Source organism: Pempheris klunzingeri, chromosome 5, assembly GCF_042242105.1.
Source record: "Pempheris klunzingeri isolate RE-2024b chromosome 5, fPemKlu1.hap1, whole genome shotgun sequence".
NCBI classification, from domain to species: domain Eukaryota; kingdom Metazoa; phylum Chordata; class Actinopteri; order Acropomatiformes; family Pempheridae; genus Pempheris; species Pempheris klunzingeri.
The window spans coordinates 7,520,617-7,547,975 of record NC_092016.1 but is presented as its reverse complement, the minus strand read 5'-3'; the positions used below and the strand labels follow the sequence as shown (position 1 = coordinate 7,547,975).

At 41.7% G+C, this 27,359-nt stretch overlaps 1 protein-coding gene across 1 annotated transcript; it reads left to right on the top strand.

Moving 5' to 3' along the window:
• The first annotated feature begins 38 nt into the window (after positions 1–38).
• On the top strand, positions 39–25,932 carry wnt7bb (wingless-type MMTV integration site family, member 7Bb). Its single transcript, XM_070830047.1, has 4 exons — positions 39–121; positions 4,818–5,044; positions 20,959–21,230; positions 25,453–25,932. The coding sequence occupies exons 1-4, from the start codon at positions 39–41 to the stop codon at positions 25,930–25,932; spliced, it is 1,062 nt and encodes a 353-aa protein (XP_070686148.1).
• Positions 25,933–27,359: the final 1,427 nt, after the last annotated feature.

Below are 27,359 nucleotides of genomic sequence, written 5' to 3'. Positions count from 1 at the left end.
TCACTCAATCCGAACGTGGCCATTTGCTCAATGTCATCATGATCATCTTCTCGTCGCGCAGTGTACTGCTGTCAGTCTATTACCCACAGATCTTCCTGATCCTGACGAGTGGCAGCTACCTGTAAGTTTGAGCCAATTAACGGGGTCCTTAATTAACTTCAGACAGAGCGCGCGCTCATCCTCAGCAGCACAAAGACGCACGGGTTTGGTTTTGCAGCTTTCCTACCGGACAGCGGGCTATATTTCCTAATCATTACACTAAAACTAATCATTCTGAGGTGTTTTCTTCAGCTCTCCGTGTCCACAGATTGAAAATTCGTTTTAAGTTGTTTGAATTATGTCACCAAACTGTAACGGCACGGGGAGCAGGCGAGCAAGTTCAACTTACGCAGTAAATGTGATTTAATTCAGGGATTTTTTTTCCCCCCCCACACACACACTTCCTAATGTTACACACGCGTAGAGAACGCTCTTCAGGGGAAATCATCGCCGGGGAAATGATTCACGTGGGAATACACTAATTAGATGAAAACCTGAACCGGCTAATGTGCCTTCTGCTGGCGGATGAGCGTGTCTTGTGAGGAAGCAGTGATGGTTTCTATCTAGCTGTGGTAATGCAAATATTTTGCATGATCAGAAAAACAAAACATTTTGGTAACTGCAACATGGATTCATTTTGGCCACAGAGTGGCAGAGATGTTCAAGACAATTGGATGCTGAGATTCTGTCTTTTTTCTCCCCCCTCTGAGGTGAATTTAACACCATATGGGCAATTTTTACGCATGCGAGCACCGTTAACCTGTCAGAGCGTGTGAAAGATTATCTCTGTGCATTACCTCATCTCTGGTTAATTCTCAGTATTTCGATGTTATCATGTGAACCCACATCTTAGAATATCCGCCTGCAACATGCAAGTGATTGACGCTATAATGCGCTGCGGCTTTGAATTAAACGAGAATTACTCTTGCAGGAGAACACTGGCTTTCTTAAGGCTTCCAAAATAATTACTCACCCATGCTCCCTCGCTCCTTCCTCTGCTGCACGGAGACCCCAAACCTGATGCTGAAATAGATGTGGTTTTTGGTTTTCTGTTAAAAGTGGGCTACACTGCTAAGTATAGTTGATGGCTTGCACATTAAACTACATTCCATTGTTTGTTTAGATTATTTAAGTAAGCTTTCTGTTCAGCATTAACCACAAAATACGTTCTGGGGGGAGCATACAATATGAATGCAAAAATAACGCGATGCCTCAAAGTTGCACAACTAATGTTTTGCCATGTTAAAGTGTAAAATCTGTAGAGCTGTGGGTGGTAAATGACCCCTCAGCTAAAGGATCGGACCATGTAGAGCTTTTGGGCCATTACACACCTCACACTCCAGTATCCTGGAATTTTACTCTCATTGTTCCAATGGCAATAATCTGATATTTTCACTCAATTTAGTTAATATCACACTGGCCCAACCAGCGTGCGACTGCAGATATAGTTTAAAACAGATGTAAATAGGATCTTGTAATGGATTAAACACCTTCAGTGCAATGTTCATCTTAAGCTCTTGTATTTGTAAATGAGGTGCAAAATGGGAAAATTACATTCAGTGCTAAAATAACAGTTAATTTCCTGCTCTTGGAAAAAGAAGAGCATTTATTCACTTGACTTAGTTAAGTTGTGTCTCTGGCATTTTTGTGAGTGCATTCCTCGGTAGAAGATGCATGCCTGGGAGCTTAATAGTGTGTCAGTTAGGTTCAAAGTCTTCCATGTGATGGAGTAGGTGGCTGTGAGCACACTGTATGCCATGACGCACACTTTATTTTCTCTTAAGGCCAAACTACCCTCTGATGGAATCTGTACGCTCACACTGACTTTGCGTTTTTCAATTTGCCAAAGAAATCAATTTATTGTCAGGTCACACTGGCAAAAGGCCTCAGTTTCTCTGACATTTAATGTTGGATGTTTAGTGTCTTTCGGTCACATCACACATGTTGTGATTAATAGAACATAGGCAGTAACCCATGTTCAAGATAACATCAAAAATAATCTCAAATTATTAAGGGATGGAGATTGGCGTCACCTCTGAGTTTAGAAATCGAGCTGTAGGTGTCAAAGTTCACATGAATATTCATACATGCACAAATCTTGGAAGAACACAAAACACTAATGTGGCTTCTAAATTTCAATGTACTTATAATTTTGGATATGCACTCTACAGTATCTGTGTTCAAGGCTCAAATTTGGCAAAAAATGCATGCCACTTGTTGCATAGTAATTAAAGAAATGTAAACCTACACCATCTCTGTATTATGTGCATGTAGAGTATGGAGTGACAGCACTGATCAATCAAACACTGCATACTTTGAGTGAATTTCTACATCAGAGCAGTGCTGTAAAATCTCTCACATGAATTCATAATCTGTGTTTTGTATAAACTTGCCATATATTGATAGCAACTGCAGCATCCACGCAGTGAAATTCTGTGACATTGTCAAGTGTTGTTAGAGTTGCTGATGGCGGTCTATCTGATGGTGGATCTGTGACTGTGGGTGAGCTGCCCCCAAGCTGCTGGCGTACACACAGAGTATACACTAAGCAAACAGAATCGCATTTGTGCACTTTGATGATTTCAGGGATTTAAAAGCTTAGCTCTGGAATTCTCTGTTTGGTGTTGTCTGATGGTTTAGGTTGCCTGTGGTAGACTGTGATTCTGTGAATTAGCAGGTGAATGACATGAGAAAGAGCAGAGAGGGGAAGTTATTGGGAGTTCTGTCTGTCAGACTTGTGTTAACTTTTAAGCGATGCACTGAAATATCAAAGATGTAATGACTCAAATATGTTTTATTACCTTTGGATCTACAGAAACAAACCAGTTCTATTCACCCGTAACATCCATTATGCAAGACAGTGGATTTCTCCAGTTGCACATTACTTGTCTTAATGAGCCTGACCTTTTAGTTTGTACAGACTACATGTCATTGTTGCCACGAACAACCGCATATACAGCAGAGGGTCACAGCGGGTCAGAGGAGTTCAAGCCTGTTGAACAGCAGAGAGAGCAAAGAGGGCTCCAAAGTAGCAGCAGCAGCAGCAGCAGCAGCAACAGTGTTTACTGCAGACACTGAATGCACCTGATGAATTTCTTGTTGTAAAAAATGTTAGTTGTATAGGCGACAGCCTTCAGTCGACATTGTAATGTTGCACCTTTTTGCACGAATTACACTTTTTTATCTCTCCATCATCTTGTTTATGATTCTCTCTTTTTTAGAAACACACATCTTAACATGTTTATCGTAATTGAAACAATCTTCTAGAGCAGGGTTCACAAAATCAACAATATGCACTACGGCACTTCCCCTTTTATATACTGTAGTGCGTTCCCCTGACTGCACTGAGAAGACCAAGAGAATGTGTGTAGTCCTCAGTCTGGTAACAGATACCCGCCTCGCTGCAGTTAGGATTTATTTGACCTTATGTGTTTGAAACTGAGATTTGTTTTTCTGTCTTTGAGGAAAAACTTAAGCGACCAGCGGAAAGGGAACATGACTGTCCCAGAGTGATTTCTAATGATCATACAGTGATTCAACGATCGCATCGTTGTTCTTAGTCAGGGGTCTCCCACCAAGATCACTGTGAACTAGTATCCACAGAAATCACCGTCTCTGATTCTCTCTCTCTCCATGTCTCTCCCCCACAACCAGCCTTCCTTTTCACTCCTCTTACGCCGCCGTCGCTTTTTGCTGACACACAACTTGCCTGCGTTAGTTTGCCCCGTTTGTGGTGAAGCCTTTGGAGGTCGACGTCATACTTCAAAGCCGGCGTTTGCCTCCACGCTCATTTATGGCTCCCCGTCCCTGACATGTTTTGAAAAGTATGTATCTACATGGTTTCGAGGGCTATAAACATAGCTGTGCAGAAAGTCAGCGCTTTGTTTAGCTGTAATCTGTTTTGGCTTTCTCAGCGGTTGCAAAGCCATCTTTAACATATGTTTTGATATTATCACATTGAGTGATCAGATATGATGTAGTCTCCCTGAGGAGAACTGGGAAGGAGGTGTGTCATTTGCTATACAGCACATTAATACCCTACGAATTCAGGGGACCAGTGTTGAAAACCTTGCATATTTTCCATGCAAACCAATCTTAGGATGTGGCTTATGTAAAAGTCGTCTCGTGAAATTTATGGCCAGCACTTTACACCCTGAATAACTTTCAAACGCATAATTAGAAAAATCATAAGAAATAATATTTTATGAGACATTTGGTTAAAAAGTGAACCCTCTACAAGACACTGAGCAAGTGTATTTACTGTATTTGTGTAAGAGTGAACTACTGGCAACTATTCACGCCACTATCTTACCTAACAATTAACACGAAAACCGCAACTCATTACTCAAACTCCCACCATCCAAACCAATGTGGAATGGCGTTGTCAGTAGTCAAATAAGCATCTTGTTTTCTCTCTCTGGCCTCTTTTAGGAAGTTTCCCTGTGTGTTTTTTAATGTTTTATGTTGGATTAAGGTTTCAGGTTTTTGATTTACCTCTAATCCATTAAATAGCAATACTTTCATGCAGTACAGCCTTCACTTTACTACGGAACGTGCATCAATCACTGGTTGAATTGAATCCTGTTCTGGAGAGTCTCACATAAGTGAGTCAGTCTGACCATCCTCTGGAGGTTCTAACTGTGTTTTCGTATGCGTGTGTGTCTGTGTGTGTGTGTGTGTGTGTCTGTGTATGCAATCATGCATGCGGATGTGTGTTGTGTGTCCATTGACGTGTGTGCATGAATGCACGTGTGCATGTGTTTCTCCTACTTTGGCAGGGCCCTGTCCTCGGTGGTGGCTCTGGGTGCCAACATCATCTGCAACAAGATTCCCGGGCTGGCACCTCGCCAGCGGGCCATTTGCCAGAGCCGCCCGGACGCCATCATTGTTGTGGGCGAAGGCGCCCAGATGGGCATCAATGAGTGTCAATACCAGTTCCGATATGGACGCTGGAACTGTTCGGCGCTGGGAGAGAGGACAGTCTTCGGTCAGGAGCTGCGAGTAGGTCAGTCTGGGTTCTATCACAAAAGGGGAAGGGCACAGTGTATGCTTGTGCGTGCATTTGTGTATGGGTGCTCATGCATGGCTGTCCTCTGGAGAAACGTTTTGAGCTTTAACTGTTGCAGTGAGGATATGTTTTGGAAAGACCTGCAACTCCTGCTAGTAATAACCTCTTTACAGCTTAATATAGTGTTAGACTTTTTATGAGTTAAAGCTAGGATTTAAATTAGGTGTATGTACAGGTTAATGCTTTGATTTAGGGTTAATGTGGTCTACCCTGTCCCAGGACCGTCTGAAGGGTAGATCATGACAATGTTATGTAGCAGAGCCTTATTCCAACTGTTGGACATGGCCGGGTCAACCTGCTAAGGCAGCCTGTAGCAAATATTGGGCCCTCTTTGTGTGTTAATTAGGTTGTGATAATTTAATTAAACATAGCTCTCTATGTAGGAATAGCACAAAATAAACTGAAATAGTTCTGATCTTAAAATCAGATCAGAAAGCGTCACAAAAATAGGTATCTTGGTTAATATTATATTTAAGTAGTACAAATTCACAGACGAATTTGAAATCAAAACACCAAAAACCTTCATCATCATCTTCCTCAGATTTGAAAACAGATTTACATTGCAACTATAAAAAAATGGCATTTTAGATTTTAATATGTTTGAGCGAAATACTGCTTCAGTGATGCACTGGAACAAACTGACACCAGAATATACACTATATGAGACATTGCTGCACAGTATGAAACCATGTTTTTGCAACTTTGAAGCTGCTGAAGGGGTAATTTAAGGGGAATATCAAGGTTCACGAAGTTAAGGTTTGCAGTGTTGTATAAGGGGAGAGATCACTGCTTGTGGGTATGAATATTATTGTTCTTCTGCGTGCGTGTGTGCAATGTTCCCAGCGGATTATCAAATGAGTAATTGAACACTGAAAACGCATTACAAAAAAGGGATTACAACTTGGATGTTGTGTGTATGCGAGATGCAGAGCAGAGGATTTTTTTTCAGTTGCCTGTGATCACGTATTACTGATTGTCATTTGGTAATGATAGTGAAGCTGAAAATGATAATACCACTGCCTTTTATATTGAAGGGGGAACAGAAGTTACATAATGCATGTTTTAAGTCATCCTATTGTCTCCGTTTTTAAGAAACAGTACAAGAGGAGTATCACAAATGTGGTACCAGCCCCCGACCCGCTGAGCCCCATGAAATATGGCTCCTCACAAGCCAAACCCAAACTGCACACATCACACAGTCAAAACTCAAACCAGCAACACACAGTCTCTTTGACTCTCTATTGTATAACCATTTGCGTTGGCATTGCTCAAGAGGGCTTCATATACTGCTGATTCCAACCCATCTTAGTTGTCCTCTTTTTTCAATTGACAATGTTGTATTTCTCCAGTGCGCTCTGGTTTCTGTTGATGTAGGTCCTGCAATGAGCCTGTTGGTTAGCAGCATGCCGTCCAATGCTGGCTATGCCAAAGTTATGGAAAAGCTACCGAAAGGCACTGGAGCCCTAATGGGGAAAACGTATGGTTGAAAAATGATATCGCAAATGAGGAGACAACTAATGGTGTTATTGCAGAGAACGCTTGTCGAACCAAAATAGATGGACACATCTGTTGTTAATCGTGCAAAATTGGTTGTGTCCATGCTTGGCTGGCTCATGCGAGTGCGTACATACATGCAGAAAAAGACGTTAAGCAGACAAACATTTACATTTACGATGCTTTTGTTTGAGAGACTTGGCATTCCGCAGACCTCTTTTGCATTGCTTTTGTTTTACGGGGACTTTTATATATTTCCTTTCATTTAGAAGATGCTTTGTTGCCATTACGTTGTGGTTGGGCTGTGCATTTAATCCAGTGGCTCTGTTAACAATCACTCCTCTTAAGGAGTAGCTGAATTAGCTCCAGCTCCCTCTCCAAAAGCATTTTTTCTTTGTTGTGAATGTGGCGCTTTCTTTTGTAATGGAGCTCATGTTGTTTTCCTCAACACTCAACATCCCCTGTCCTCCTCCTTTTGGCCTGTTCTTTTATGCCCCTTTGAAAGGCTGTATGGAGATTTAGCAGTGATATCACACACTGTGCCTGATGCTTGTGTTTTTACGTATTATACTGTTTTCCATATATCATAAAAAAAAAACCCTCCATTTAGCAATTGTAATCAACAGTCTTTGTTCTCTACTGGGGATTTGTAAGCATTGTGCCCCATCTTTGTTTATTTGATGTACATGCAAAGTTAAATGCATGTGGTCAATCAAGTTGAGGCCATTGAATTCTTTGGGGGCTCTTTCAGTTTTTGCCATTGATGCTATAGCTACATCCCATAATGGTGTCATCTGAATTTCATGCTTGTCTTTGCTCTTGTTGTTTGGTTTCCATAGTGGATCTGTAAAAATAAATGCCTCATGCACCCATATTGAATACATCACTGTTGGTGTCCAGTTCTGGTCAAAGAGCGATGACTACTGGGCCTGCCATGATTGTCCCATAATGATGGGACTTGGTGGCTTTCTCACTAAAGTACTCCAATGATGACGTCTTCTTTTAGACCAGTGTGGAACTTGGTTAGTTGCTTGGTTAGATTCCCATGACAGACATACAAAGACATTTTTGATTTCTGTTTTCAATGAATGAAGAAAATATCCTGCAAACATGGATTTATTATTCTGCTTTTTTCCTTATTTTTGGTATACATGACAATCACCACAAATATGTCCTTAGCTTGTCGTATTTGAATACACAGTAAATTCAGCAGTCATAAAAAATATTTTTATGTTTATTTGATCACACCAGTCCTTGGCACCCTGTAATCTCCCTCAGTAGCTTTGATCTTGAGTGTAAAAACTGTAAGACACGTTGCCTTCTCTTGACTGAGCAAATTGTTGCACTAAAATGAGTTCTCTGTGACTGGGATGCTTGAGCAGTGGATTCTTCCTCTCTCAATAGATTTATCGCTCTACTTCATGGGGGCAAAAGGGAGACAATGTTTCATTGCATGTGCCTTCGACAGCGTTGGCATATTTTGCGGAACCCATAACTGCACTGAGGCGCTCACAGCGGCTCTTTTGAGTGTCTGCAAACTGTCTAAACAGAGGCTCGTACACTGGTTTTGTGACTGGGGATGTGGGCTCACGGTTTTGGAAGACTAGTCGTAAAGAAGTTCAAGTGTTGCTGTAAAATCCCAAAATCTGTAGTGGTAAAAGCATCAGTAACCGGCAAAACAAAGTGAGCTCCAGCACATGCATTTATAATCCATTGAGTTCTCGTTCTAGTGACAGATCAAAACAAGAACACACACCCATTTACGCACAAATATTGTTGCGTAATAAATGTGTTATTGATAAGCTGTGGTAAAAATGCAAGCCAAAGGTTCATAGAGGAACAATACTTTCACTCACTGACTGGAACGTTAGCTGCACAGCAAATAAAGTTCTACTGAATTGAATTGAACTGAATTGGGAAATCCTCTCACCGCTGGGTATTGTCTCATTCTGGACAATACGACATTTAAAGCAGTGAAAATGGATCAATGTTCTAATGATGGATTGCAACTGCCAAATGCTTTAGGACTTGACTTGACACCCAACAGTAACCACAAAGCTCACGATCATGGATGCTATCTCTGATCATTTTTGTAATAGCACACAGGTCATCAGGATATTTACAGTGTGGTAAATAATTTCAACGCTCTGATTTTTAATAATAATCTAGGCTAGTAATATTGACTTGCCAACTGCTGTCAGCAGTTACGGTTATCAGTCCTGACACTGGCTGACATGTCCAGATGTTGTTTTACTACAGTTTGTGACTCCCTGGTGATGTGTTCAGGTTTCTCTCTGGGTCTGTGCTCAGCACTTAAAATAAAACCTGTGGGTGAGAGAGATATGTTTTACTTCTGTCTTATAGACTCACTGCACCATTAAAACCAGCCTGTGCCACCCACCATCACCATCTCTGCTTACCAGAGACGATAGGTGAAGTGTGGCAGCTTCTGCAGTTGACTTTCCCTGATGTTCTGCAGTCAATCACACTCGTTGTCAAACGGCACAGCACAGCACAGCAAGAGTATTCCCTATAAGCAGCCTGGTTATGTGGAGAGCGTCCTCTAATGTGCCCAGTCACTCTTTCTAAGTGCGTGTTTTCATATTTATGTGTCACAGCAGGGCTGCAGTGATTAAACTTTGGTCCTTGGAGGGTGAATCCAGTGTGAAAAAGGCCAATGGTTATGTGTTAAGTATAAGTCTTAATAGATATCTAACGAATGGCTCCACAGCGTCACTAATCTCTCACTACACTTAAAAGCACACAAGGAACTGGTAAATGGAAATGAGACATCAGGTTGGAATACAACTGAACTGTTTTGTGGATGTAGTATCAGGTAGCTGCTGCAAACTTACTGAGTTGAATGAGCTCATCCTGCTGTAACATACCGATTTTGTGTAGTTGTATAGTTCCTATAATGATGACTGATGACTTCTTTAGAGAAGTCTTAGAGCTTTCCACTCACCAGTTTGGGATCGATACGCTGCTGTACACAAGATATACTGATACAGGTGTGTGATTGGCTATTGCATTGTGAGGAAATGGGATAAAACCCTCCACTGCTGTAGATGCTGGTTGGGATCTTACAGTACTTGTTCAGTTTCGCAGTGTCCCACTAGGTCATCGTGGGAGACCACAGACACCACAGCTACTGCAGAACTCCTCTGCCAGTTAGACACAGTGGAAAAGTGGGCGATTTAGCGTTTTTCTCTCAACACCTTATTGTCAAACTGCCATCAGCTCGCACACGACATTCGCAGTTGTGATAGTTTCCAGTGTTTGTTGCTCATGATTGAAGATGTAACCATGTTTTCTGACCATGCCTGTGTGTATTATGGAATTCTTTAGCATGGCATATGAAATCATGGAATACACCCCTTCAACAAAATGTTCCAATCCCCTCGCCGAATCTGCAAATTCCCACATCATCATAATCAAGTACAGGGGAAAAGCTATTCTCGTTCCGCTCCCATTTAAGTTTTTCATTCAAATCCCCCAAATTATGAACACTAAACCTTTCCCCCCGCTCTGTGATCCAGTCTTAGTTTTGGACTGGAGGGAGGAGATGTCGGCATTTTTTCAAGAACTAAAGATCAGCCGACCGCAAGTCTAATGCATTCTCTCTGTGCTGCCTGGTCTTGGAGGCAGTCTTTCTGTTCTGGAGCTGCTCCACGGTATTACATTCGCTTTCCAAGAGAGCACACATTAATAGTTGGGTTATTGAGCATTACAGAGCCTGAGATATCTTCATTCAGCAGAGGTGATTCAGTTTCAAAAGCTGAAACTGATATTTATTTCACTCTTCTACTGTCAACCAAAAAGTGTATTGAGTTCAGAAGATGGCTTCTGCTGGCACCTTCCCTGTTGCCTGACACTCTGCTGAACACGAGACTCGAGGGTAGACAGATTGATGGAAAAATGAAAGCATCCCCATTCTTGTTGCAGCTCTATCCCTCAACAGTTTCTCCGTTTTGCAAAGAGCATTGGCTCCCTTATTATGCTCTAACTGACAAATTGGAGAACAACACCATAAACTTGCAGTGAGATTTGAAACTGGCAATTTAAGTGTGTCTCTGTTTCCTCTGCAAAAGCAGATTTAGCATTCCTCCCCTTGTGCCCTGCTCTGGTGTTGGCATGAGTTGGTACCTTCAGTCTGTAAAAATGTGGAATGAATTATCCTGTGCTAACAGAAATGGCTGTTATTGAGTGGCTTGTTGCAGTCTATTAAGAAGTAATAATAAAATTAGAGACAAATCCATCAGCGAGTCAGCATAAGAATGGCAAACGTGGTCAGTCCACCAATCATAATACTTGGCCTGGTTTCTGGATGAATCTGTCTATTTTAAATATTTCTGTCAAGACCGAACCCATGGCTGTGATTTGTTAATGCCATTTTATTATGCATGTTTAAGTGTGTTCAACCACGCGTGAAGTGCATCGAAAGCTCCATGTGGTTTCTGTTACACATCTCACATAATAAGTTGATGTGTTTTTGATCCACTGAGTGATCTTTGCCCCATTCCTCAACTTTAACACACATACAGTATTATATGAACATGCTTTGTTTTCCTGTCGCATTTATTCTGTTGCGCAACCGCGGTGATTCACATTTCGGTAATCTATTTCACTGTTCGCTAGGCATTTGTGCTTTTTCCCTTCTTTAATGATGTGTTTTGACTCGACTAAAAAAAGCCTCATCTTGTGTACCGTCAGACATTCCTTTGGTTAACCACCTGTAATAGAGATGCCCTTCACTTAAAAGACCTGCTTATGAACACCTTACAGCTCTGTCCAAATTGCAATGCACTTGATGTCGGCGATTAGAGCTTGAAAATGGACACCTTTCAACGGCTACACTCAGCATCAAAGTCCAACACTGGCCCCCTTGTCATAAAATGGCCTGCTCTGGTTACTCTCTGTTTGACTTTCCAGCCAGTTTGTCACCGTCCTGATTCATGCTTTTCATCTGAAAGAGGTTTCTTGTTGTGCCGGCAGTGAAATATTACAAAAGTTCAATCATGCTGCCTCTGGCTCATTGCACAAGAATAGATGCAGCGCTTGAGCAGGTGAGCCTTTTGCAGCAAGATTAGAGTGTATCTGTTGTTTAAAGAAGACCAGATCGACATGCTTAGGTAGGACGGTGAGCAAGACATTTTTTTATTTGTGTTACTTTGACACAAGAAGGCCTTTCATAAAAGATGCAAGGAAAAATCTGTTTTGCTCTGAGACCTACATCATACCTCTCTCTCTTTTGCTTTCTCTTCAATTTACTCTCTTTGTCTGTCTCTCTTTCTCTCTCTTATTTACCTCATATAGGTACGAAGTTGTTGGCCCAAGCTGTGCTTAATGACTAGAAACTCTTAGGATCAAATCAGGGAAACAGGATAAATAGTTACCAATAATATTCAAATAGTTATCAAAAACAAATGCAAGTATGGTAAAATGTAGAGGCTCAGACTGACGGCAGGTTGGAGAATAGAAGGTGTGTTCATGTCTGTATTTTCCCATCCTCTTGTATAATATCACCTCCCAGCCAGTCCCTCCCTCCTCCCTCGTTCACCCATCTTCCCTTGGAAGCTCACAGTGTGGTGAAGGCAGTGGGCGATCCACCTGCCAGGACTGCAGGGCTGCAGGGGCCAAACCAGCCTCTAGCCAGATAAAGGATGTTTAAGTCAGCAGGTTCATTGAAAACCACTTGTGTGGAAAGAACTCCCGGACAGGCACGTACTTGATCGGGAGCTGGAGATGCAGGACTCCTTTAAGCATAGCTCCCTCTCAGAGGAGGGGAAAGGTCACAACAGACAGATAGATCCAGACATAACTCAGTGCTGAGGTCGGATTTTATATCCCCAGTTTAAACAGTGGAGGAGGATAAGTGCAAAGAGGATGTGGTTGATAGAAGTTTTTTTTTGATTTTGGCTCAGTGTTTCACATTCCATATCCTCTTAAAAAAGCTCAATTTGAAGGTTTTAGAGTCCTTTTATGTTTTACGTAATATTCTGTACACAACAGAAAATCTGTGCGTAGTGTGTTTCTTTTTAATTTGACATAGTTAATATTACCCCACATTATTAGATAAAAAAAAATCAGTGATACTTCCAAATAAATTTTCCACAGCAGAAGATAATGGCTTTGCAGCAGTTTTCACAGGCAGCGACTTGCACCGATTTTAATACACAGATCAGGTGGAATAAAGGTCGCTAGAATTGAATATGTTGTTGAAGGCTTAAAATAGCCATTCATTTGCTCTTCCCACATATCTAACATTTCTCCTCTCATACGCTGCACTACAAGCTCCTGTTCTGAGGACAACAAAATACTTGCAGATTATAAATGCATTGGCCGAACTCCTTCCCCTTCTCGGAATCAGTTGATGGTCATTTGTGGTGAAATCATATCCCCACAGAATGTAAGCACAACATCACAGTCCAACCTTAGGCTAATAATGAACGGACGAGAAAATCTATTTGAATGACCATGTGGCTCCATTCGTGATTTGTTTCCTCATTCTGACAAAGTATAAGGAAATGCAAGCTGAAATATTAATTTCGACCAGCTGAACTCTTTCAACAAACTCCTTTTAAATCATGTGCTGATGCCGTCTTAAAAACAGACATTCAAGTTAAATATCAACTACAGGATAAACATTCTTTCCTTGAAGGCAAATAAGTCAGTTGTAAAGTGTAACTGTAGCCACCTACATTGTCAACCTGACGATTATTCAGATTTTTACAAAGAGGTAATGAATCTATAAACGTAAGAGATTTCGTTGCTGTCATTATTTGGGAGTCAAGCTTCACAGTTAAACTCTTGCTAGAGAAAAACTTCTCAAGCTGTTTGACATATGAGCTTAGTCAGTTGGCTATGAGTGTTATACCCAGGACTAGCTTAATAAAGACAGTCAAAAACCCATTATTCAAAACTGGGGGTTTTTCAAGAGGCACACAATTGGATACTTTGACACTGTTGAACTCTCCCAAAATACCATCAATCATCTCACTGCCGCCAAGGTTTTTCCCTTTGTGGGATTAGTTTCTTGTTGGTTGTACACCCTGTAGGCAAATTGTGGTTATCAACTCAGATATGTAATCATTCACTTTACTAACTTAACTGTTATCCCATATAGATAAAAAAAAATTGTCATTATCATAAAAGGATGCCTTGAGGCTGCTATCGCTAAAAGATAAAGTATCTCTGATGCATCGTAATGCCGAGATACCAGCGAAACTGCAGATTCACTCCCAGGCAGCCAAGTGGTTGATACCATGCGGATAACAGCCTGGAAACGATGCGTGCATTGTGTTATGGTGGAACGGTGGTGGATAAAAGGCCTATTTTTCAGCCCATCATCATGTGGGTAGCCGTAATCCTCTCGGCCCTCCTCTCTGTGAGACTATAAAAACCAGAGCAGTTGTATACATGGATGCGTGTGTCTCACTGTGGAGGATCTTTCCCTTAACTTTATCAGATCAGGGCAGTCTGATGTTTTGTTGTTCTACAGTGTGTGGGCTGTGGTCATCATGGCTCGCTAAAGGTCACCTCTTCCTCCTTTTTCTCCCAATGTTCCGCCTCACATCCTCTGCCCACAACATGCGTCTGTATCTAGGGTGGGGCCTCTCGTCCTACGCGACCGTACAGCGCTATCATCGCCAGGCCCCTTTGCTTGTTCATTCATCAGCTCTGTCTCAGTCTCAGACTGTGTGGGTGTGCCGGGAGCTGGGGTCCCTCTCCTTTCCCTCACCCCTCTCTCGCTCTCTCTCTCTCTCCCCTGCCCACCCACAAGCCTGTCTGCTGACATGGCCCGGGGTCGTTCTGGGCCCTGGCCCTTGGGCCCCTGTGTGTGTATGTGTGTGTCATTTGCCCCTCCTGTCCCCGCGGTGATGTGTTATCGGTGGGATCTGCGTCTGTCTGTGTCTGCCAGTGCCGCTAGACGCAGGAGGAAACAGGATGCGAGAGGATCAACTGTAATCTCACAGTGCGCTTTGTTCCACACAATCCCAGGCCGATCACTGTATTCTCTACACGCCACTGGACATTTACATGTGCCAACAATCACACCGCTACTGGCCCACTTAGGTAAGAGCACAGAGAGAGGCAGGGTTAGTGGCTTTGAGGCAAAGAGACACCGGTAGGAGGGAGAGGATGTTGAGAGACCTGGAGCTTTATTTGAGGGTTTGATGAATATCAACGAATATGGAAATTTTAGGTTTGGAGGTTTCTTTCTGCAATGAGAATGGAAACATGTCATCAGTGGCATATTTGACTTGCTGATTATAGTGATGATGATAATGATATCTTCAATGATATGATGTGGGATTGATATATATCTCAGTAAACATGTTTCCACCGAAGATGAAACAAAGTCAAATGGGATCGAAATTGAGGAAAATCCTCAACGCTGTCCTCAAATGAACTTGATGATTACCATGTAGAGCACATACAGGCCTACGTTTCCAGATTTGAGCAGGTGAGGTCCTGATTTGGTCTCATTATTAGGATGAAAGGGTGGGAGGAAGGATTTGTGCCTGTTTTAGCAAGTCTCGGTATTCAGTCAGAAAGCTTTATCTCCACCTCAGGGAGATCAGAGGAGAAAAAGGATGCTTTTGAGATGTTTTCTGCCTGCCCAATTTTCTGTGCCTGGGAGGCAGCTTACTTAGATTCTCAGCATTTAATACCGGCAACGTTAAATACCCTCATAATTGTTTTAGCTTTACTGCTCAAAGCCCTCCTTATTATATGAATCAAACTCAGGACCCTACAGTGAGCGGCTGTGCCAAAGCGTGTCACTTCCTTAGCTCCATGATGTGAGTACACTGAGAATGTGGAGCCTAGTTCTGGTAAAACAATATTATTTTATTGTACAGGAACATGGCTGTGCTAATTCCTCAAGCTGCAAACCTCACGGACCACAACTTTGTCTATAATTTGCTGGGAGCATATGTTCATAGCAACGGTACATAAAGCGGAACGGAAAACAGTAGTAGAGAGCGCATTAGTCAGTTCAGTGATTGGTATACAAAGCAAGGGGTTTTCCTCCAACTTTCTTCCCTTTCCATGGGGCCCTGGAGTCACAGTTCCAGCGTTGGCTCTGCATTGGTTAGAGCTTGTTTTCAGTATTTTAGGTGTCATAACTTTATTATTTATGTACTGTGTGGGAAAATAACTCCTTAATGGAGTGAGCATGAGCTTTCATCTGCAATCGATGTTAAAATGACAGTATTTCAGACTGATACCCAGTTCACCGCTTCTGCAGACGTTTTTGGTGGTTTGTTTCGTATTTTGTTTAAAGTTTTGTTCTAAATGAAGAGTAGGGACTTTCACGGCTTAAGGATTTTCACTTCATTAGGATTTAACAGGATTCAGCAAATGTAAATACGTCGACTGTCTCCCCTTTCTACCTTAAAACTACAGGTGGGGGGTAATTGAGGCAATGTGTCGGACACATTTCACATGAAAAAAACAGCTTCCTGCCCTCTCTGTAGCATACTGTCAGTCGTCCTCACCACAAGTGTAAAGACTCCTGGCCACCAGCAGGTGACACTTTTCCCTTTGTTCACTACAGTGCCATTTGTCCGTGACAGGATGTTCTTGTGCCTAATGGATATGAAGCTCTAAAAATCCACTGTATCCTTGCGCTGTTGAGATGTAATTTCTTATGCAATCCAATCCTCCTCTGTCCCCAGGGTATGAGTGCATGTCCGGCATGAGGGGGCCTTTAAAAAGCTTTCCCCTTCACTGCTCCACCAACAGGCTTGTCTTGTGTAGAGAGGCCATTCAACTGCACTGCTGGGCTCTGCCGGTCTGTGTGTGTGTGTTTGTGTATGTGTGTGTTTTCCTCTTGCTTGGCAAGACCCCCACTAGTATTCCAGCCTAAACTCCTTCTCTCCAGTCCTTTTCATCTGCTGAATGTCTTCTCTTGTCCTCGTACCATATTCGGCCCTTCTCACCTGCAGTGATGAAGTCGTATCTGTGAGAAGCGTTACATGTGTTTGAAGTTTATTCTTATTCTTTTGGAGCTGTGTGTAACAAAAAGCATTGATTCTGATTCTGATTCTGATATACAATAGCTACTCTCTAAAGCTGAGCTTAGTCATAATAGAAACCAAGAAACTGTATTAGAAATAGTATTCAGAAAGTAAATTATGAGATGTGTTATGGTTCAATTTGTTTATTCCTTCAGTTTAGATTTCAATCCTCTCTCTCACAATGGGATCGGCGCACAACAAAATTGACCTTGAGTTTTTGGTCAACTACATAGTCTAACCATGGCCTGTGAGCGGTGAAGACAGCGAGGCCCATTGAGGTCAGCGGGAGTGTTACTACATCAGCTAGCCTATACTACACCAGCACTGCCTGTATGGTGTCGTCGGCTGTAAATCTCCTGTGCTGTGTCATGTGAAATTTGTCTAGCGGTGTGCCTGCCTCCAGCTCTAAACACAGATTGCCGTCTTAGCGGCAAGCCACTACATCCAGAGATTTCTTTTTGTGTCCTACTTTCGGCAGATGGTCAAAAGACACAACGGGCATTGCAGCAGGGGCGGTTGTCCAAAGTGGTGTGGTCAGTAAATGTGAAGGCCAAGGCATACTGAGTCAGTAGCCTTCACTACATCTCTGGTTTTAGTCCCTGACACAGGGAAATAACAGGATATAGTATGCTTGTTTATGAACTCTTGTACCTGTTTCGAGTAAAGAAGGCTGATCTTCTTCTTCCCTACTTTCTTGGATAGCGTAGCAGACACTTGCCACTAAACTCCATTAGACATCTGGTTTAATATTCCCCCCATTCTTCTCTCCTGGATGTTTCCAAGTTCATTGAGGTTTTTCTGGTCACTCCAATTTTCCACTGGCAGCCAGCGAGGCTATCCCAGGGTGGTTCCTCCTGGAGGGCTGTCAGGACTCTGGGGCCAGCCTCTGTAGGGCTTTCTGCTGCTGTTATGGGTGCTTTTTCTCCTCCACTTTTCATCAACCGCAAGGCTGTTCAGCAAAGCTGAGGGCACTGGATTAAAATTATGTTGCACACAGAACATCCAACACAAAACAACAAAGCAATGTTGTTAAAAAATGGAGTTTCCTCGCTGTGGTTAAATTACTATACTTGTTTTTTTCAGTGCACTCAGAACCTTTGATTTCTGTCACTTTGGGGCACCAAAATGCATTTGCTGTTCATCATCATGCAACTCTAATCTGAAGATAAGTTTTACTCCGGTTCGATCATAACTCTGCATTTATATATATATAAATATGTATGTGCTTTGATTGAAAGAATCGCCACTCATAATATGATTTAAGTCTAATTGAATAGACAGGAGGGAGGCTGAATGCTCCTACACATGGATATTTATACCCAGCAGCAACAAGTGCTAAAAATCTGATTTCTGTCTTCTTTGGTTCGTTGCACAAAGAAAAAAGAGGGTCTTGATCACCGCAGTTCCATGGCTTGTGTAATTGGCTTTCATTATGGCCAGGCAGAGCCTTGGCAGTGCCAGACCCACCAGGGGGTGACAACCAATACAAGCCCCATCATCATCATTTTCCCCTTGAGCAGTACAACTCAATGGGCCCAGAAATGGGCATGCATCTATGGCTCAGGGAACCACCCTTTCTCTGGAAACTGCCTTTATCCTGTTTTAAACATTACAGTGACGCTCTGTTTGCGCGTCTATGCGCAAATGTGTTTTTAACAGTGCATGTGTGTGAGGGTGGAGGGGAGTGTGAGTGCGTTGAGTATTTTTATTACGTGGCTGGTCACATTTGCGTGCATATGCAAGCATGTGAATGCACGTACATTACGGTTTTGCGCCTCCATCCGTTCATGTGTGTGAGGTGGGGGCAGCAGAACGTTACCACAAGCTGGTGGGGCACAGCTCTGCTGCTAACCAAAGAAGCAAGTGGTTGTGAGTCAGTCCCCGCCAGGCAAACCTGTGGCCATGGTATTAGCTCTGCAGCACCAGTGCCAAGATAGGAAATTAACAGTGGCTTTGGGTGAAAATGTCTCTGAGAGTTCAGAAGAAAATGCCCCCGAGACTAGAAAAGGAGGTGCAAAAATCCCTTCTGAAGAAAGACGCGGAAATGTAATAAAAATAACTGCACTGACTGCATAGAAGCAATTTATTTAGAAGTACTTCATGCAAATTACTTTTTAAGTGTTGAAAATGCTCCATAAAATTAGACAATAAGCAAATGTTAACCCCAACAGATTTTACTATTCTGCTTCATGCAAAGCAGTCATGCCTAGACTAGACTCCAGCTAACACTATTAGCCTTGGCTCTATCTCACTCTACTGTCTGGGCAAGTTAATAAGGTGGAATAAGTACAGGTTTTAGGTCTAGTAACTTTTAAAATTGTGAAAAGTTTATTTGGTTCGGTAAAAAGACACAGGCTGTACCGTATTATCTTCTTTTATTTCTGAGGCATGTTTTGTTTTCTCAGTTGGACTTTATTGTTGAGGTTTGCTGCTGCAGATGTAAACATCTTCTCCCTTTGGCACTCACCACTTATATGTATTTGTTTAAACTCACATTCCTTGCAAAACTCGCATCTGAGCAGATTACAGGCAAAATGTAAATGTAAATTATTTAAGTGATTAATATTTACCAATATAGAAATAAAAGAATATATATATATATATATATTTATATAATATATATATATTTATATAATATATGTATAATCTCTGACCATTAAGGATTCATTTCATTTTTTGCTCTTTACACGCAAACTTTCTGCAATGCACAGTGACATCAAATCACAAAGTGGAGTCATTGCTTGAAGTAATAGCATCAAGTTTGTTGCCAAACTGACCTGACAAGCTCCTTGGCTGTTTCTCTGAAGGTCATTGAAGAAATGCTAAATAAATGTTAAAGGAACTTTTGGCTTTCTGAAGTGCAGAAAAAATGCATTTTACCTAGAGAGATTCGAATAATTGCAACGGAGTACATTACACAACATACACTTACAAAACATTCCTCTCTGCGGTTCGCCTTGTTTCTGCTGCTCGGCCCCTTCCAGATTACTGCCAGTTGAAGGGAGACTGGGGTTGTAATAGCCCACAGTCTGTTTTAGACCAGAGGAGGCCTTTTAAGCCAACCCTCTGTAGCCATTCGGAGAGAAGTAGAGGAATCTGAGATATTTAGGAGGTGAAAGGAATGTTTGAAAGGTATGGTTGTTGTTGTTGTTGTCGATTTTTTTTTTGGCGAAATGTGTAGCACAGTCCTTGGATCCTTTTTCTTCTTAAATCCATCATTGATATTAAAATAACGATGTTTTTTACTCTGTTATTTGATAAAATGCTTCCATGTTAAGAACGTGATTTGTTTTATTGCTGAAACAATTGGTCGATCAGCAGAAAATCAATCAACAGCAATTCTGATTTTGATTTCATTCAGGTCATTTATCAGGGAAAAATGCCAAATATTAGCTGGTCTCACCATCCATTTTATGTAATACTAAATTGATTATGTTTGGGATTTGGGCTGTTGATCCAGCAAACCAGGCAATTTCACAAATGTTTATCAATATATCATCTCTCTCAGAGAATAATGTAATCCTTCAATTGCATGGGATCACATGGTCAGATGAAATGGCACAGACTTGACATAAATTGGGTTTATAAGATTTTCACCCAGCAGAAATATAACACACAGCACAGGTAAGAATATCTCCTGTTTTGGTTTAGCTGATCTTGTGCAGTCTGGGCACCGCCTGTCTCTTGAGTGTCTCCTCTCTTGTCAGTGAGCAGTGTGAGTGAGGCAACGAGACCTGCAGACCCCAGCTGTTCGCAGCGTGGGCAACAGTACAAGGTGCTCCTGTAGAGGAATTCAGCACTTTGGACAGCACCTAGACCAGCTCTCCCCACACTGGAATTCCAACACTGCACTCTTGCAGAATGGGCCCAAGGACTTTGCGGTCGGAAATCTGACCACATTTCTATCAAGGTGCAGGAGGGAAGCTTCTTAGGAGAGGGAAGGAAAAACTGGTAGCTTATCAAGACAATTCAGCAGAGTTGGAATTTGTCTGTAGTTTTTTCTCATTATGTGACTGAAGTGGTGCATTGAATGTTTCCTGTGTAGAAGCTGACTGTGGCCAGTCCAAGTATGGACATACATTTTTACAATATTAAAAAAGCATGGCGACATTGTCAGCAAAACTACTTTGCGGAGTGTTTTGAGCTGATGTGCGAAAGATATTTGGGCTTTTACTTGACAAAACAGATGAGACAGTCTGTTGTTTTCTTCTGGCATATGTTTACATGGGTCTTTGTGGTTCAGAGTGGCAATTATCTAAAATCATTTACAGGTTGCAAATATCTCATCTCATCCCAGTATTTCTAAGAAAAGATCTCTTTTCCCTCTTTCAGGCAGTCGGGAAGCAGCGTTCACCTACGCCATCACAGCAGCGGGGGTGGCCCACGCTATCACAGCAGCGTGCAGCCAGGGCAACCTGAGCCAGTGTGGCTGCGACCGGGAGAAGCAGGGGTATTACAATCAGGAGGAAGGCTGGAAGTGGGGAGGCTGTTCAGCTGACATCAAGTACGGAATCGAGTTCTCTCGCCGCTTCGTGGATGCCCGCGAGATTAAAAAGACCCCACGCCGCCTGATGAACTTACATAACAATGAGGCAGGCAGAAAGGTAAAGAGGGTTTTTGTAATCTCAGATGCTTTGCCACGGGTGTTTTTCAATGACTGAGAAAGAGCAACAGCAAAACCTTTTTTGAGTGAAGGATATTATAAAACTAAACAACTGATTCCACCTTGAGGAAATAATGACCTAAATTTAATTCCAATTTATTATTATTTTAGTAGCTGTGGCCATCGTTTCTATCACCAATAATAACATTGTTCTCACCAAGTTAACCACTGAGATCTAGGAATGTGGTGACTTTGCTAAAAAGGATGAAGGATGAAGCATAGGATGAAAGATTATACTAGCAATGGGGGATTATTACCAAAGTTTTGGGCTCATGCATTTGTGCTAGTGTTAATATAGTGGTTTAGTTAATCTGGTTAAATTATTTAAATTTGCTTAGAACCTGGCAGATTGTACAGCTCGTATTTCATGCCTCCTTCGTTGTAGTGATGCTGCTGTGCTCTCAGATCTCAGCAATTACTTTTATGAGTATGTAATCCTATGTGATAGAAATGATGGCCAAAATGACACAAATGAGACCCAAGTTGTCATAAAGTGGAATTATCCTTTAAGTGAGAAAAAGACGACATGAAACAATAATTCTCAAAGGACACAAAACATTTTAGGCCTCAATACTTAGATGCGTGTGTTCCTTTGCAGAGGAGCAAACAGTCCCGGATAAAGAGCTAAATGTCACACAGTCATGTGACAAAGGACTGTGATTGACCAAGTGACTGATTGATTGATCACTCAGTTTGCCTTTCAGCAGCATGTTTTTGCTTCAGCCAATTATTGACATTTCTTTCCATTCTAAGAGGGCGTCTTTTATTTCAGAGAGAGAATGTTGGCAAACTTCATTATGGGCATGTTTGTTTGCTATTAGTCATCCAAGAGAAGTCATGGGGGAAAGGAAAATTGAAAGAGAAAGAGTGTGAGAGGTAAATAAAAGAGAAGAGATGATGTTATGTTGACAAATGGATCTAATTAATAACTTACTGGGAAAATGGGGCCTGGCCAATGGTTGCCAGATGGAGGACTGCCATCCCCTCTTTCCAGTTCCTTTCATGGAATTATGAAGTGTAAAGTCAGGAACAGGATATTATTGCAGTTCTCTGCACAATACCAAAACATGTCACTGCCATTTGACTGCGTCTATTCAGGGTGTGAAAGCAGGCCGACAATACTGGTGTTAACACAGCAGACTGATAGGGTCTGTGCTGCATGCCAGGGTGCTGGCATGTTGGACTGTCAGGGTTGTGGTTGGCACTGTTGCTGTTCTCACTCTGGGACTCGGAAACTCAGATGCTAGGAGGATGTGCAAAAGTCAGATTTCCTCTTTGCTGAGACAGTAGGAAGCTGAACACTTTATTAGGCTGAAAGGGGTTATTAAGGACACAGAGGGTCTGAACCTTCTCTGGGTATAGCCAAACTCAATTAGTTTGACCCCATTTACACTTATTCACTTTATGTGTCTTGGGTGGGTAGCTATTAGATATAAAAAATAAAAAAAAAGCTAGTGTAAATGCATCCAAGAAGCATTCGAGATTGAAACCTGATAAAACGCTGGTCTTGCTTATAGTCTAGTATAGTATGTGCTGTTGTGTTTATGGAGTTCATAGCTAGCTCGCCATTATTGATAACTATAAATTGTTGTAACTAAACTGCTTCAGTGTTATTGAAGTTATTGTTTTTCTCGCATTCTTGGCAGTTGCCAAACAGCTTCTGCTGGATTACCACCACCGTCTGGACTGGAGTGCAGACTTTGATTTGCGTGTTGCCAGATGCAAACAGGGACACTTGTGTAAACCAAAGTGCATATCAAGATTTTATCTTGATATTAGACACTTAAAATGACAAGTGTAAATGGGGTCATTGTTGGTTATTTAATCAGAATCAGGTTATTCAATCAGAGTGTTGTTCCCGCAGAGATTTCTTCATAATGAAAAATAGTTAAATTGATTGATAAAAATGATCCCGACTGTGATGAGGGAGGAAGTGGTGATCCAATGGGTTCCAGCTGAGATTCGGTTTTCTAATGACTGATAAGAGGCATCATTGAAACAGAAAACTATAATTATAATAGATTCCGTGACAAAACTGAATGTAAAAGAACACCCAATGAATCACCAGATCTCTTTCATCTCTGCTGGGGCTATGCGTCTGACGAGTGATCTTTAGATGGGAATCTGGTCATATTGGACTAATTAGTAACAGATCAGAGGCTTTGATGGACACAGTTTAAGTAAATGTTTCCATGCATCTGTCAGCCTCCTTATGCCAGACATTCCTTGTGGTTTTTGCGCTATACATTTTTGGAAATCCTCATTCTGAATCAACATCCGAGGCGAGATTGACAGCTGACCCAGGCTTTTATGAAGTCGGGGGGAGCTCATGTTTTTTCAATCACACGTCCTCAAATCGGGAAACTGTGACCACATGAATGCATGGACAAGACAGACTGAGATACTGAACAACTCTTGTGAACATTTCGTAAGTGTCTGATAGAAATGATGACTTGTGCCGCTGGCGAGCTGAGGTGCCAGGAAAAAGCTGCACTGGAAAAATGCCCTGCCAACCGAACTTACATCTTATACAACAATGACACATGCTGCGTTCAGGCAAAATGAGGGTTCCTAATTTAGTTAAAGGAGTCATCTTAAGACTATTACAGATGTGTTAATAGGATCCATTCAAACTCCACCCCATCTTTCCTCTGTTGTTTTGCCTTTGCGAACTGTTCAGCAGAAAGCGAAGTGCGTACAGTTTTTATTTTGAGGTTTTTTTAGTTTCTTAGTCCCATGGGGCAAAGGATTGACACTTAAATACTGACGACAGCGCACAATATTTCCCATATGCAGCGGGATTAGGCACCAAAGAGAAGACATTCTGCCCTGTGTACCATATGTTGGAGATAACCTCAAAGTGAAATTAAGTCCAAGTCTTAGTAAGGGCATAACCTAAAAAAAAAAAAAAAGAATCAACATTATTGCATTTAAAATGACTCTCTGACTAAAAGCATCTGAATCTATAAGTCTGATCCACTTTCATGAATGTGGAGAATGGCTTTCTTCTATTATCACAATGTTATTTAAGCAGTCAAATAAACCTCAAGTCTCTTGACCAGCTGCAATCAATTAATTGAGTTTATCTTTGTTTTGTACTGCATGTGCAACACATTTAATGACAAAAAAATCTGGATTCAAATTATCCCAGATGATTGATAGCTGTATGAGATCCATATTTTTTTTTTCTCTGTCAGTGATGTGGTTTAGGGAAGGTAGACAAAATTACAGGATGGAATATTACCAGTAAGTGCAATTTTCTCTCCTTCAGAACAAGCAACTGCATGTCACCCATGAATGAAAATTCAGATATGCTTGGCTTTGTTTGATCTGTCATTCTGCACAGATTGGTCATTTGTGACTCATATTAAAGAACTTGTGGCATAAATGCACTGAAGTGTAAGTCACCCCTTACTCAAAGTATGGCTGCAAATATGAAATGCCCCATCACAGTTTTAACACAAAAATTCAAGTTGGTCTGACTAATTTCACATTTGTTTGCAATAACATAGTGGCACACATTGCCAGCACCTGGGTAAAACTGGTTATTCATTAATAAACCCAATGTTTAGTGTCTTCACTCAGAAATGTATCTATGTAATAATGCCTTTATGGACAGCATAAATGAAAAACAGCAACAGTTCAACAGTTCCTACACCAATAGTATATATGTAGCATGATGTTAACATGTGTCTTGCTGCAAGGTGAGAACTTACTCTTACTGGTATGTTGTTGTGCGTTTGCAATGATAAGAGGTAAAATGCCTCCATAACAAAGACAGAATGTTCATATTTAGAGATCCATGTTGTTCAGTCATATGCATGTCAGTAAGTACAAAAAGACATTTATTTCACATAGACATGCAGATGCAGGTTGCTGTTGGCATTATGTTCTATAGATTATCAAAGGACACAGGGACATTATTTCTGTAAAGACACATTGCTCTTGTATTTACTTCACAAAACTAAACCTGAACAAATAAAAGCAAATGCCTGCTTGGCAAGATATCACTGAAGGTTAGTGAGAAAAGAAAAATGGTGAACTAGCCTTTGAGACATAGGGTCTGTCCTCTGTCCTTTTATTGAATTGGGGCTCGGAGCTTGATGTCATGTCTGTATTTGTGGCAGTACTACAACAATTTTGTTTTTTCTATTGCTGTCCAGGTACTAGAAGAAAGGATGAAGCTAGAGTGCAAGTGCCACGGTGTCTCGGGCTCCTGCACCACCAAGACCTGTTGGACTACACTTCCCAAGTTCCGTGAGATTGGCTACGTACTCAAGGACAAGTACAACGAAGCAGTGCACGTGGAAGTAGTCCGGGCTAGCCGACTGCGCCAGCCCACCCACCTCAAGGTGAAGCAGACTCAGGGCTACCGCAAGCCGATGGAGACAGACCTCGTGTACATCGAGAGGTCGCCCAATTACTGCGAAGAGGACGCAGCCACGGGGAGCGTGGGCACCCAGGGACGCCTGTGCAACCGCACTTCACCACATACAGACGGCTGCGACCTTATGTGCTGTGGGCGGGGCTACAATACACACCAGTACACCAAAGTGTGGCAGTGCAATTGTAAGTTCCAATGGTGCTGCTTCGTCAAGTGCAACACGTGCAGTGAGAGGACGGAGGTGTTTACCTGCAAATAAGAACGTGAGGAACTCAGTGCCAGGAAGTGAGGCGCCAAGGACTACCTGAATGAGGAAGACTCGAGCAAGCGAGATAAGAGTGTGGCGTGGACCATTGAAAGATTTTGAAATAAAGGAATGGAATTTACACTATCAGCTCTTCATGGCATCGTTTTGCACAGCAGAATCTTATCTAATTTCTTTCCAGAAAGTAAATGCTAAATATCAGTAGGTAATACCCAGAAATTTACTGTCACGTAGAGATTGCGCTCATGTACTGATGTATCCGCAGTGAAGTTGGGACTACAGGTAATGAATGAGGCCCTTGGTAGGAACTGTGCTTTGCACTCTGGGATTTATGATTGTTAAATCCACGAGAGACTCGTGCATGGAGAGGAAACACAGTAACCTGGGAGTTGATCAAAATGACAGCAGCTGATGAGGTTGTGACTGGGAGAGATTTGTCAAGTCTTTGAAAACTTTTAAGAGTTTTGTCGTATTTTCACTAAAGGGGAGCAAAAGTGAATCTTGACATGAATGACCCCCCCAAATTGGCTGGGGCTTATGTTGGAGGTTTGTAGAAATGAAGAACATTTTGTAAGTATGGTGCGTTGGGGTGCGCCAAAATCTGAGTGGAGAACTCTGTTAAACCCTCTGCTGCCAACTGGAATATGGTGGAGTATGTTAGTTTTCCAGTCACACTGGAACTGTCTGTTCTGAACACTGAAAATAAATTGTTTATTTATGTTATAGTATCTTAAAACGAAGCACTAACGGGTAGAGATGTCTTTTTTGTACTAAGTGTAAAGAAAAATACTTTTTAGAAACTCTGACTGAAGATGTGTGTCTATTAGAAAATTACCCCCCAATCCCTAAAACACCTCATCTTTTCTTAAAAAGAAAAAAAAAGGTTTGATTGCTACTGGATTGTTGACAACGGAAAAAAAAAAACATCATTACAGTGTGTTTCACATTCAAACACCTTAGTTCTATTTTACTGTAGCGTAGTTTGTTTGCAGTCCCTTTCCCCCGAGCAGTAACAACTATTTTGGATGCTTTTGCAATTTCAGTTAATAGTAGCAAGAAAATCATTTAACTGCAGAGATCCTTCCTCAATTCATTAAACATGAAACTGATATGTTGCTGGATGTGTTGTCGAGTGCTGCACTGATATTTTCTATTCAGAAACGACTCATGAGAACTAAATAAACTCCCATTTGACTCAGTTTGGCAGTTCATTGCTAAAATATGAGGTGGAGTTGAACCTGCAGTCTGCCCTTAGTTTTAATTACTATTTAATTACAACAACTTCACTGTGAGCAGCGGAGTGATGATTATTTACAACTACACGGGCATATAATAGCAGAGGCAACAGCAGCTTATTATTACTTTATTATTATTTAGCCTGATATGCTGCCGGACGTGAGTTCATGGTTTAAAGTATCATT

Bases quoted from the DNA above. Each gene is read 5' to 3' on its own strand.
- wnt7bb (XM_070830047.1), top strand. From the start codon at position 39: ATGATCATCTTCTCGTCGCGCAGTGTACTGCTGTCAGTCTATTACCCA. The intron at 122-4,817 runs GTAAGTTTGAGC...CTACTTTGGCAG, and splicing joins CTGACGAGTGGCAGCTACCT to GGCCCTGTCCTCGGTGGTGG. The intron at 5,045-20,958 runs GTCAGTCTGGGT...TCCCTCTTTCAG, and splicing joins CGGTCAGGAGCTGCGAGTAG to GCAGTCGGGAAGCAGCGTTC.